The 14073-nt window shown below is 42.8% G+C and overlaps 1 protein-coding gene across 10 annotated transcripts in view; it reads right to left on the bottom strand.

The window, feature by feature from the left end:
* The window catches only part of FAM13A (family with sequence similarity 13 member A), a 133310-nt gene that overhangs the window by 21949 nt on the left and 97288 nt on the right, over positions 1-14073 (bottom strand). For 7 of the 10 annotated variants that reach the window (XM_082050175.1, XM_082050179.1, XM_082050182.1 and 4 more), the window contains 4 exons: positions 12508-12694; positions 9633-9709; positions 8868-8910; positions 3622-3772 (listed from right to left, as the gene is read on the bottom strand). In XM_082050175.1, the coding sequence (XP_081906301.1) occupies positions 3622-3772; positions 8868-8910; positions 9633-9709; positions 12508-12694 (458 nt within the window). The remainder of the gene's footprint in view (positions 1-3621; positions 3773-8867; positions 8911-9632; positions 9710-12507; positions 12695-14073) is intronic. The other 3 variants (XM_082050177.1, XM_082050180.1, XM_082050181.1) reach the window with 3 other exon arrangements.

Genomic DNA, 14073 nt, shown 5'->3' with positions numbered 1-14073 from the left:
TACACAGAGTAATAAAAATGCAGTGTGTTTCATCATCCTGTTATTTTCTATGCTAAAGAGTCTGTTACACACAAACACACTTATGAATCTCAGTCCACAGTGCTGAAAAAACAACCTAAAATCCAGCTTCCTTGTCTGTTGCTGTACTCTTTGGAGTTTCTTGCATTACTCTGTTGGTGTGGTGGTGTTTTTTCTTTTTCCCTGATGGGAAAGTATCAATTAAGTCAGTGTCAAACTATTTGTAGATCAGCTTCACTGTCAGGGTCTCAGTACTGCAATACTTACGTTATCAATGTTGAGAACTCAAATTGTGTTTTAAACTTCTGCATTACTATTTTTTTAAGCTTAGAAGTTTGTAGAAAAATGTCTGCTGATTGTTCCATAAGTGCTTGTTACTGCAAACTCTGCCTGGAATCTCACCTACAGAAGTTTTTTAAAAATGCCAGTAATCAGGCGATGTAGGCAGCAATGACATGCATCAGATCGATTTACTGAACTGCCTGTTCAGCTCCAAGCTGCTGACGGGGCCAGACGCTGTTACGGAGAGCAACATACTTCTAGATTTTCCTTGAGGGCAGGATAGTGAGTTCTGGGCTTGAATTAGAAACATTTGGTAAGAAATCTGCATAACAGCGCTGGACTGTGAGAGAACACTCTGTCCTCCTCGCTCACAACACTTGATTCAAACATAATCCATGACAATTTGCTGTGGAAGTATCTCTGAACAGACTTGCTCATGGGCTGTCTGGGCTGGCACCCCCTGACCAGTTCAGCAGGCAGGCCCAGCAGTCAGAGATCCCCGGTCACAGACACAGCTCGGCTCACATCCAGCCCAAGAATAAAACTATTTTATTTGCATCTGCCAAATGCACACTAGTAAAATACTTCTCTTGGCCCAGGGGAAATGCACCTAGGTTAAGTGTTCAGCACTTGAATTTGGCCGGGGCACTGCTCACATCCTACATACTCCATCAATAGCCTGACAATTACTACACAGATGCTCCAACACGTAGCAGGTGAGGCAGATGCAGAGGGCAGAGACATGGCAGATTATGAGCCCACGCACTGGAGGAAGTGGGAAGCAAATTTCTCTGTCTGCTCTCTGCTCAGCTTTAGGTGGAGGGAGCACAGCCTGCAGAAGTACAGCAAAGCCCTCCTCTTGTGCACAGATTTGACTATGTGGTGAACCTCAAAAAAAAGTCTGGTAAAAATTATTTCTGGCAAAAACATAAAAGGCAGGGGTCCCTTCCAGTTCACCTGGCAGCAGTTATCACAGTTCTGTGCTGCAAATGAGGGTTTTTAAGCCAGCTCTTGTCTTAACATGATGGAGAGTCTGCCTGAGTGACAAACAAAAGGTTGTCTTGTATAATTTTGTACCCATTCTTCAAAGCCTTTTCCTAACATTCAACTGGAGGCGGTGACAGCTACAGCTGAAAGCAACTCCTCAACCTGTACCTGTTCTCACAAGGTCCAGCAGTTGCCCTGGTCACTATATGCTCTGTATCTCTGGCAGTGTGATACTGAGGACCCTGCCCCTCAAAGTCAACTATGTCCTGGAGGAGTGCATAATTTCCTGAAGGATGGACCTACCCAATTTGCTAGAGTAAAGCAATAAATAACTTAGTGCTACTGCATTTGGAGGCACAGGCCTTCCCCTTTTCTCTGGGGATGCAACCAGAGCTGTGGCATGGACCCTGAAGAGACATGTGAAGGTTCGAGTGACACAGGCTGCTAGAGCTGTGGGTGGGTGGTACAACTTCACCTTGCAAAGCCAGTCTCAACGACAGACTCTGTCCTTAGCTGCAGAAGCAGTCTGAGAATTGACATTAACATCTTCCTCTTCCTGCCTGCTGTGAGCTTGCTTTCACATCCACAGCTAGGAAAGACTTGGGCTTTTCTTGCTGAGACAGAAAACCCACCATTTTGCTGCTCCTTCATCATCTGTGCCAACAAAATGGTGATTCTGGAAGGCAAGTATTTTAGATGACATCTCTCTCACCCCAGACAGCTGATTCTTTTGCAACTGCCCACCTCCTCCTTTTCTGCAATATGTGTGAGTAGAACTGAGCAAGAGAGAATCAGAGGAGCACTCCTCAAGTACAATCACATGCACTCATAATCTCATTTCATATTTACAGGGCAAGAAATTTAGACTCCAAACATAAGAGCATGCCTACGAAGAGGGAATCGTACCAAAGGTACACCTTGTTTCATACGATAGGAAAGCCTCTGGCAGAGAGAAAGGAGCTGTGTTCTCCCCTTCATGCATTCACATGACTCCCATCAGTAACCCAGGAAGGAAAAAAAGAGTCATTATTTCCAAAGGCTCACACAATGGCTGAAGCCAGACATCACCTCTGAGAAAGTGATGTGCTCACCCTGACTCTAGACCCTGCGGGGCAGCACTAATTAGCACCTCAGCAAACATATCAGGCGGCCAAGGCCCCCTGGGAGCCCTCCCGCAACGCTTTGATCAGCCACACTGCTCGCCTGGTGATTCACACAGGGAATCCCCGCCTGGCCAGCGCTCCCATCCATGGTGACTTCTTGTCTGGCTGAATCTAAAGCAGCTACAGCTTTGGGTTTTCTTTACTCATGCCAAAAGTGTTGCAACTACTCCCCTCCTAGAGGGAAGGGCAAAATACACTAGGTCACATATGCTGTGGAGTCAGGAGCACAGAACTCCTCAGTGTTCATCAGAGATTGTTTTTTCAGGCAATAAATTAGTTATAAGTTTTCCCTCCCCTGCTTTATTAAAATCCCATACTCACATTTCCCTGTTTCTTCCCTGTCAAAGCCCCTCTTTCACTCCTCAAGCACAAACTAATAGAAGAATTCTTGCTTGTGCACATAGACATACTCAGCAATTGGAAAAGGGTTTGATCCTAGAGGTGTTGGACACCTCAAACTCATCTCAATTTCAAATGTAATTGAGGTTCATGGTGTCTCACAGAGTTTGCCCAGATTTCCCACTCTTAAGCAAGTCAGTGCAAACATCCAACCAAACATACACTCTGGAAATGATGGCTAAGAAACGGTATTAAAATACTTGAAAACACAAGCAATTTAATATTGCTGTTTGAGCTGGTGATCAGATTTTTTTCATAGCATACATTAAAAAAAAAGCTGTTTGTAAGAACCATCAAAAGACAGAATAGCAGACAGACAGCCTTTTTTCCAGCTGTGCTGTTCAGATCCAAATAATTATTCCCAAATAATAGCTGAAGTGGAAGAATAGGTAGAAAGAAGGAAGTTCCTTTTAGACTACGAAATACCCAGTTTCTTTGAAGTGTAGCGTAGTCTAGCTTAATACTCGAGTAGCCAGCCACCAAGAAATAAGTTATTCTGAGAACACTCAGGGACTTAACAGTACTAAAGAGCACATGAAAGTAACTTCAAAAATAAAACAATTAATTTTCTTCCTCTAATTGACAATGGGAATTGGTGCCCATCCAGTATTTTGCTTCCAGTTCCTCTAAACTTTCAGTTCCATATTCAGGACAAAAATTGCTTTCCTGTTGTTTTTGGCAAGGGAACACAATCACAAAAAGATAAACCCAGACCACTCAGGTTTTCCTCTCTCTTGTTTCACTCATATGAATAGCCATCACACAATCCTACCTTCCCAGTTGTTGTCATCACGCAGTGCTGTCAAATCCAGCCGAGGCACTTCTGACACAAAGCTGTTTTCCTGATCATCAGCATCTTGATTTCTTTGCAACTTGTTTTCAGGAATGCTTGGATGCTCTTGAATCTTCATACTTGAAGTCTGCTATGTTCCCATATACCCACAAAATGAGAGAGAAAGAAAAAAAAAAAGATGTTTCAGGAGGCAGAGGAGGAAAAAAACGGCTGCAGTCACAGCAGCAGTAAGCTCACACCTTTAGCTAAAAAGATCCAGATAAACAGATCCTGATGTTTCCAGCTCCAAATCCCCTGCTTGGTGACCCCTATATACTAATTGCTCACTCACACCGGTAAAAACATTCGTTCATCTGCCTTCCTTAAATTTTTCCTTCTTTAGAAAAGCCACCACAAGTTCCCAAGACTGCCTGCCCTGGCAACTGCATGCAGCTGAAAAAGCCTCTAGTAATCGATTGGGATAAAAAGGGAGGGAGGGAATAAGGCAGGCAGAAAGACGGAGGGAGGGGGTGGCGGCACACACTTGCTACAGGAGAGCAGCTCCTCAGAGCAACAACAGAAACGCTGCTGCTGCTGTAAGGCTGTAGCAATATGGTGTCTTCTAAAAGGCAGGCACCGGAGCTCCTGAGGTAGCAGCAGCTGACAGCAAGCTGCGCAGGCTACATACATGAATGCTCTCATGCAGGCTGTGCTGGCTCAGATCAATCAGTGCCAGCTAAGCTGGGCTGGCTGCACATTCCCCGATTTCCTGTGGTTGTTTTCTAGCTGGGCGTGGGGAGAGTAGAACTATTTATGGAGTAGCTCTGGGTATTAAAGCAGTGTTGCGCAAATCCAAACGGCAGTGGGGTTTGGCATCTCAGCTGCGAGCAGTGTGGACTCTGGGAAAAAGCCAAAAAATTCACACAAGCATCCAATGACTTAGGGGAAAAAAAAAAGGCAGAATGCTGTCAAGTAAATGATTCATCATTTAGCACTGCCTAGAAGCAACTGCTGTTTGTCTCACCACTATTCACTCCTGCACATACCGCACGTCCAGTGCACTTATGCAGAAATCACTCCTGTTCCCACAATCCACACACACAGTGTGCGGGTCTGTAATAGTGCCTGATGACACCAGCAGTTTTGTCACTCTAAAATAAATTACCTGTAATGCCTCCCAGAGGGCAGTAGGGAAAAGGAAGTGCAAAGCATGTACACAAACATGTAGTGTAAGATGTACAAACCCACCAACAAACAGAGCTATCTGAATAGACAGCATTACATTACTACATTAACTATTTGATCTTGGTAAGAACAGTTTAGGCATAATTCTCTCAAATATAGTCTGGCAGGTAGTCAACGTGCAGATTTTTTTCCCCCTGCAGGTATTTTGATAATTCTAGTTTGCAATCTGCATATGGTGATGTGTGAAGAAAACTCGCCTAAAGAAAATAACTGGTACATTTGGACATATTTTACTTGTGAATCCAGGAGCATGGCCAAACTGTACTAAATCAGTATCCTTGGTACATGCCATGCCACTAAGGCACAATTATTTTTTTTCATCTGCATAAAGCTAATAATGTGGTGTGGTTATTTTTATTCCCTTCCGCCAATCCCCTCCCCACCTTGGGCAGAGAAAAACAAGTAAGCTTCACGCAGAGAGGGTAAAAAACTTGCCAAGCAGACAGACAAATCATAGGAAGGAATGTTTTTATCTGGATTCAACCCCATCAATCCCTACAACTGGACAGGGTGCTATATAATCTCATCTAGGCTCCCTTTCCCACGAAAGGTTGGACCAGGTGGTCTTTTGAGGTCCCTTCCAATCTGGGCTGTTCTACAGTTTTAAAAACCTGGGGTATTGACACACTAGTATTTGCAAAGAGTGTTCTGCGCTGTATTTGTGTAAGGTTTGTACTTCCTTTTCATTTCAATAAATTGCTTTTTTGAAACATTATAACAAAAGGAAACACTAGATGACAGTTTGACATGAACTAATAACTCGTACAGCTTGACACTAAATCTGATTACAAATCTGTTTATTGTGAGAGCTGTACATGGAAAAATGCTAATTTACCATTCAATATCTTTTAAGCTGCTTCCAGGTTGGGAGGACTTAAATATTTCTTTAAGGTCCAGTAATATATTTCTTGCCAGGATCTAAATAGACAGTATACATTACAAACAGAAAGACTGGTCAGTGGCCAGAAACAGCAGTCTCTTGCATTTACTAAAGAACAAACTGTACCAGTTGATAAACTGCATTTAAATTGCCAGCACGGTATTTAGAAAGTATTTGAGAAAGAAATAAAGCAATAAGTTTCAAAATAGGTACTATTTTAAAAAATGTCAAGAAGCATAAGAGAGATTTATCTAGATTTTAACAATTCCAAAGGGAGTGACCTGAAAATACCACCTCGTCACCACCACTGATACCACTTTCAGAGTTAAATGTATTTCTCTGAATAGTGTATAATCTCCTGACTTATTAAGACTCTTAAAAGATATCTGTAGCAGATACAAAAGCACCTCCCAGATGCATAAACATTTCCATTACAGGTATATTAGAAAGATCATATGATCTTCTTCCTTGTAAAGTTACTTCAGCTATAGGAAATATTTAGAACCTGTTTAAAAACAGACCTGTGCTGTGCCTGCAGCCAGTTAACTGTCCTGTTCTTGCTCACTGATGTAGCCTCTAACACAATGAATAAATCATTAGGTGTTCTGAAGAACGACGGTGGTACAAACCCAGGAGACTCAAGAAAGCAGATGTTTAACCTTCTTTGCATTAACGCTCCAAATCCAAAGACTGATCAGTATTCCCATTTCTTATTTTCCTATTTGATTCCCTGATGCCACCAGTTGCCAACCTCCAGGACAAAAATCAAGTAATGGAGAACTACTGTGCTTTAGGTATGGATGTGCCACAATTTCTTACAAACCAAAGGGGCAGCAAGTTGGTATCGCAGTAGCAGCTGGCAGTCACAGTGCACTGTGGATATTACATAAATGACCACCAAAAAATTTCTTCAAATTAGGCACCTGAGTTCTGCTTTTCAGAATCTGCTTCTGCAGCCATGCTTTGCAGGTATCACTAGATCAAAGTAACCCGAGGATAAGTCAGCTGCTTTCATTCTCCCTATTCCAAATGAGATCCAGCATAAAGAGTAGCTCAAGCAGCTAAACAGCAACAGAAAGATCTTTGAATTCTGGTAAGAATGTTGTATTAAATTCAATTACATGTGGATTCAAATAAATTTTATTTAAAATACTTGGTTCTCCTATGTGTGAGCATCCATTAGAACCACAAGCAGGAAGCATTCCTAAGCACCTCCTGGTAATACAATCTGACTCAAGAATGCAGCTATTCTGCTGCCTTACTCCTGAGTCATGCCAAACCCTTTCCATACTTGTTGTCATGTTGGTGTGAACCTCAAACACCCTTCCCTTATCAAAACCTGGGTATTAGAAAGCTGTGTTTTTCAAATCACAGCCTGCAACCTGGAACTTAGCTACTTCCAGTGTTAGATTATGAAGGCTGCAAAGGCACGGAAAATTCACTTGGGACATGTGTTTCAAGGTATTTTTACTGCCTCAGGGAGATCTGAGTCTGCACAACTGGTAGCTATCGCAAATTCCAAACACCTTTCCTAGCAACTTTAGACTGGAGACAGGGTGAGGAAAGAGATAAAAAGTCCCTGTCCCATCCGCATCCTGAATGGTTTGTTAGGGAAGGTATGTGTCTAAGCTGCCCTAAGCAAAAGGCTTATAAGGTACAAAGAATGTAAAACTACCCTGCAGGAATGCAATAATTTATTGACCTTGTAATTCCTATATAATACAATCTCTGGTTTATGTCTATGTCGTCTTCTGCAGTTAAAATTCTAAATTTTAAAACTCTTCCTGAGGAGAAGTTTATTTTAAGATTAGGATTTCATATTCTAATATACCGCCCCTAGCCTAATTTAAAAGCTTCATGGGAGTACTGTGTGGCATGGCAGTGACAGTACCTTCTCAACATGCAAGCAAGTATGTGAGAAACAAGGTGTTTGCAAAATCCACGCTCCAGAAAATACAACAGCTCATGCATAAGTGCAGGACCATTGAGAATTACTGACTCTCTGGGAGCAAAGTAGGAGATCCACCCAAGCCCAGCCAGAGCAGTGACCAAAGGCAGCGCTGAGCACTCCTTACATAGGTTACACATTTCGGCATCCCATGAGCTTCTCCAACTACAACACAGCTGGTCAGAGCCCAGCTGTTAGCAAATAATCTCTTCTAACTTTCCTGCTAGATGGAAATAATACCTACCAGAAATGAAGTCTTTCAAAGGCAACAAATGCTTAGTGGCTTTTATTTAAAACAGAACAAAACCATACCACAAGAGGAGGCTAGTTTAAAAATACTGTTAGCCCTCAGTTAACCCCAGACGGCCAGAGAAACCAGACACTGTTTATAGCTGTCTTACTGTGCTCCTATAAAATGGGTGCACAAGTGAGGGAGAGGTGCCTCGGATAACTTCCCAGGTACTTTAAATACTTGGCTGTCTAGAGGTGTTTCAAGCAAACCCAAAAGAACAGTGACTGCAAAGGTGTTCACCTAGCCCAACCCCAATCTTCACTTTGCTGACCAGTTAAGATGAAAAACACCGTAAAGCGAATGCAGGAGATGGATGTTGAACAGAAATGGAAAGTCAGGGAAAAATGCTGTTGCCAACAGTGTCACATCTCCCCTCCTGACATCCATCCCAACCACCAACCCTTAGAGACAAGTAGATGATCCAGTTTGCTAAGACAAACGATCCCAGACACCTATGTTCAAAGGCAACAGGCTGCACTGGGAAATCATAAATAAAAGACCAGAATGATTTTAGAGAAATCAAGAGAGACAAGCTAATCTTACTGCCCTGGGAGATAACCGGTCACACGCCCTGTTCACAATGATTAATAAAGGAACTTGGCGCCACTTAAACCAAAGTGCTGACTTCAGTGACGCTTCCCTTTGTGGCAAGGAGGGACTGAAGGGACTGAAGCAGATGACATCAGACACCTCAGTGGCTGAGAGGCTCCCTAAATTATGTAAATAAAAAGCAGAGGAGAGGGAAAGAAAAAATAAATGCTAACTCAATTACTCCGAAACAAATTTTCACAGAACTATATGTCTATCTACTTGTTTCTACTCAATAAAAAGCCTGTTTAGAGCCCACAAAACTGAAACAAAAAAACCCCAAAAATACCAACCTGAGAGTGCCTGACAAAAACCTCATCGTTTTCACTTTCTTTGCTACAAAAAAACCAAAAACAAACCAACATATTACAAACACAAACCCACACTTTGCTTGTAACAAAACCAAGCAGGAGTTCTGCACACGCAGGTTTTGACATTCTTGCTACTGCTGCACACTTGTGAATACATTCAGTAAATGAATGGGCAGTATGGGCTGCAGCACTCCAGGCTGCTAAACTATGTATTTTGTTCCCTCTCAGCAGCTATTTGTGAAAAATATAATGTCATTCAATTCCAGTGCTCTCAATCCAAACAAATACAGGTCTCCCAACAAACATAACTGTGGAGAGAAATTCTCATCTCAGGCGAGCAGAGTGGGGCTGTACAGCTCTCACAGAAGAGTGAACTACACAGAAAAAAGCTGGATTCCCACCCCAGAGGCCAGGTGAGACAGACTCTGCAGGCCACTGTGTGGAGTGTGCTGGCTCAGGTGCTTCACAGCTGCCTTCTTTTCAAGCCAGCACCACCAGCTTCTTCACTGCCACTACCAACAGGCTGGGAGAAGTGTCTTAGTGGCGTATGGTGCTGGGCAGAGCCCACAGAACATACGCAGTGCCTCCACACAGTTCTGTTTTGAAGTTAACATAGTGGGTATCAGTGTTCTACAGCATAACTAAATGTCACCCTCATAGTCTGTGGTGGAAGATCTCTTAGGCTGTACTACAACTACAGGAAAAATAAAACACAGATATATTTTAAAAAAATATTTAAAAAATCACCTTTCTTCAGATAAAATTTCCATGTCATCAGGTCCTGTTCTGTCTATAGGCCTGGGTGAGCTAAAGCTTTCCATACTCTGTAATACAGTGAATATTAAAGCAGTAAGATACACAAGAGAAACAGATTCAAGCTGCAGGCCATTAAACAGATCAAATAGAGAAATATCCAACAAGACAACAATCAGACTACTGCCTGCTGCACATTTTAACAAAACAAACCCCACACTTTATTACCCATAACCTGCAAAAAAACCCCCAAAACCTAGCATCTCACTGCTTCATGTCTTCCATCAGATGACCTCAAAATGCCTAACAGAATAATGATGCATGGTACCCCTGCAGTTCCCATTTTACAGACTGACATACAGGCTGAGCTTGAGAGCAATTCTGTTGTGTGTACAAGTCCTGTAAGAACAGGTACCAAAAACCACACCGTCTTCCTAGCAGGATTCATGCTCATTTTAGAAAATACTCCTCAGCCAAACCCTTCCCTAGTTTTTTCTTGAACGGTCAGAAGAATGCAAAGAGACTGCCATATGCACGGAACTTGAGGAAGCATTGCGAAGACACGCCATGTTGCCACTTTGGGCACATGCCCAGGAGGTTTTCTACCTTGTTTTTTGGACAAGTCTGTCTTAAATAGGAGGAAGTCAGTCAGGAGAGTGCAGTGTGGTTCCTGCCCCAACCCCAGGAACTGCACACACAGACTCCTTGGGGCAGTCACAGCTGCTCTCACCTGCTACACCTCCAGCCCCATAAGGTGACACAGCTCAGTCATTCCCACCTTGCTTAATGTGATTCTTCAAGTTCTACTGCTACCTGGCTACCACGTCTCTGAAATGCAGTTACAAGCTTTTAATGCTTTGTGGTTGGTTTGCTCGGGAGAGTAAGTGGAACTGACAGGTTTTCCACTGTTGACTTACTCTTCTGAGTCAGATGCAACTAGACAGCTAAGAGGAAAGCTTCCACGCACTGTCCTACATACTCTTTCAGGCTTTGAAAAGCAGGAAGGCTCAGAAACGGTGGCTACGAAGATACAACATTGCAAACTTGTTTACATGACAAATGGCTACTAGTAAATGCTAAGGTGCAGGCTATGTCCTTTGATACTCCAAGTAGGTAGTCTAATTTGGGTTATTATTTGAAGTATAAATATGTAGCCAAAAGAAAGCTAAACCACCACACATCCTGCTGGCAGTCTCTGAATGCAAGTATGAAATAAGTGCATTCATGAAAACTTAAAAAGCAGCCTCTGCTCTTCAAAAGAGTAGCACTGTGCTCTCTGCAAAGCCGTTTCATAACAATGCTACTCCCAGTTGACAATCCCACTGCAACACTTCTTCTAACAAAGCAAGCAAGAACCACACTGATGGTCATCTTGGTCAAAGTGCTTTTTGTGCAAGGTTAGTCCATTTTATGTTTCTTGCAACCTCTGCCCATCAAGAGATGCAAGAATGAAGGGCGGGGCAAAGTCCAGTGGACACAGGTAAGTCTGAGGAAATTTCTTCCAGCCATGTTTTAAGACTTCATGAATGTTTTTCAGGTCCACAGCAAAACTGGACACTTCTGCCAGTCTTTCCCAAATCCTAAGTCAAATTCTCATTTACATTTAAACTGCTGTACACTCCACAGGCAGAGAGAAGAGGGAAGAGGTGTAGGAAAGAGCGTAAGCACTTGACCTTCACCTATCTTAAAGTTCATTGCTACAAGCAAAGACACAAAGTGAGAGTGTGTCTGTCTCACTGTGCTCTTCCATGAAGTATCACAGAAGTCGGTCACTGATACTGAGAACTAAATCTAGGCACAGGCTACAATTTCAAGTATCTTGCCTTCCTTTTGTCACAAAGAGAATACAAATGTGCCCCTCCCTAGAATGTCTGCACAGGGTAAGGGCATCAGATCATTGCAATTTTGTGACCTAAATGAATCCCAACACAATGTCACATTGAGAAGGACATCACTCACAGCAGGCTCTAAAACTTAACCAGGTACAACTGAAAGGGATGCCCTGTAGTTCAGAAGAGCATTCTTTTCACACAGCTTTCACTGTTACGAGTAACCTTGTAACATATGGCTGGTGCCGGGATGCACAGAACTTCTGTAAGCAAACACTGTGCTGAAGCACAGAATGGGTTCTCAACTGCTACCACTATAATCAGTGTCTGGTCTCATTGAGAGGGAAGGAAGGTGCATCAATTTTATTCTACAGCCTGTACAAGTTGGCAAACTGTCTTCTACTGTGAAGGTCACACAAGAATATGCTGGACAAATTCCACAGTATTCCAGGTTTTTAGGATGTTATATCAGTGTCTTTTACCTGCTCAGTAAAAGGTAGCTAGAGTGATCACCTTTTGGATCAACACACTCCAAAGTGTTTTGCCAATTGCAAACACCACAGTAACATGCAGACTTTAGGGGAAGGGTATAAAACACCTTTGTTGTGTCATTATCAAGAAGTCACCTGCGATCCACAGTTTCAGAACTTAAGAGCGATATAAAAATAAAGTTGACCTAAATGCGTGAACCTACATCTGAGGTTCCAATCTCCTTGCAAGAGTTTTGAAAGACTGTGAAAAAGACTTACTTCTTCTCTTCCCAAATGCTTTGCTGAACTCAGAAGAAAAAAGCAAAAAGCTCTGGAAAGAGAAAATGACTATGGATGGAGTAAGAGGATCACAGCAGAAATACAGCTTCTCAGTTGCCTCATCACAAACATTACAAGTGCAGCATCCTGTGTTCTCTACAGTCCAAAACAGCCACTCATGCTTGTACTGTAAGCAAAATTGGCTACCCAAGGAAACCAGATGTGCACTGAAATAAAAGACTTTTCCCCACCTTAGTACTAGGCATCAAATAGTACAGCGTGCTGGCTTACCACCGGACTGTCCTGGTTGTCATTAAGCTCTGAAAGCTTGGTGCTGGATTTCTGCCGTTTTGGTTTATTCCTTTCACTAAGATATCCAGAGCTGTTGTCTTGTAATTTTTCTACTTCTTGAACAGCTAGAATACAGTCTTCAAGATTGCTGAATCCAGAGGGAATGTTTTCTTTGTTGACAACTTCCCTAAAAAGAAAAGAGACATTACAACAAGAGGTTGTTTAAAACACTCTCCCGCTACATTTATGGTAGCAATAGAGAAATGCATCATGCTGACTAGTGCAGTTCTGGCAACATCTACACCCTACGAAACCAGTTTCTCTGGTTCTTCCTACTGCAGCAAACACCACACACTGTGCAATGCTAAACCCCACTGAGGAGTGTAAGCCAGGTGTATATACCTCAGGTGAGAAAGCTGTGAGGATCAACACTTGGGACTTGGTTCACCTCCCACTAAAGCCAACACAGAGAATCTCATTGACTTCACGTGGAAGCTGGACTAGCTCCTAACTGCCTGTGGTATTTTTATAGAGAATATGCAGCATACTTTCCTTTGAGACATGTGCTTTTAATTTAGAAAAGTGATTCACAGCTGTGGTCCAAGGTTCTCCTTTGGTACATGACACTGCATCATCGCCCCCTTACTCATATTCTCAAGTGCAAGAGCAGGACTGTGATGCTTTTAGCCAGATGCTTGATTCCTATTTGGAAATCACATAAAACAGAGAAGGGAATGCACGTCTGCAACAGTAATACAACTGCTAGGACAGAGCACTGTTCTGCTGTGTTGGGAAGCGAACAGGACAGTTAACTTCAGGTCACCATGTGATGGGCTAGCTGGGAGCCTCTGGGCTAGCTGGGCTTCTGCATGTTTCCCAGAAGCCTGCCATATGGCTTATCTTGCCCTGCACAATTAGCCCACTGGGCCTTCCAACAAGAGTTTTCCCTTTGCAGCCTGTTACGCAGTCTTCCCTCTACTTTGTGCAATAGTGAAGATGCACATACATAATATATCACTACATTATGGGAACAGGAGAAACACAATGCGGCTCATTCTTCACCATACCACCCTGCTGGAGGCTAAAGGCAGGCTGCTTACACTTGACATTGAAACTGGAATGTTTGCTAACTGGTTTATGTGCAGCTGCCTCATACGGTGCTATGCAACTCCAAAGCCTGCTTTCACGAACAGCGGGATAACTTCCCTAGACATGCACTACTGTGACAAGAAACCACTTACTCTGTAGTATCTGGACAGTGCCAACCCGACAAAATATTCAGATCAAAACCAAAACTAGGACGTTTCAGTGATTTTCTAGATTATAAATCTCTAGGTTTTGTTGGTGGAAGAGAGATACAAAGAGGTTTATAAATATATGATTAAACTTCAGGGCCAAGTTGGATTGGGCTTTCAGCAACCTGGTCTAGTGGAAGGTGTCCCTGCCCATGGCAGAGGGGTTGGAATTAGATGATCTTTAAATTCCTTTCCAACCCAAACCATTCTATGATTAAACAAAGGTAACACATTTACCTTTGTGGAAGTTTTCACAAACGTCTGAGAAAAC

This window comes from Streptopelia decaocto (genome assembly GCF_964273445.1).
Source record: "Streptopelia decaocto genome assembly, chromosome: 4".
In the NCBI taxonomy this organism is placed as follows: domain Eukaryota; kingdom Metazoa; phylum Chordata; class Aves; order Columbiformes; family Columbidae; genus Streptopelia; species Streptopelia decaocto.
This window is presented reverse-complemented; position numbering and strand designations above follow the sequence as displayed.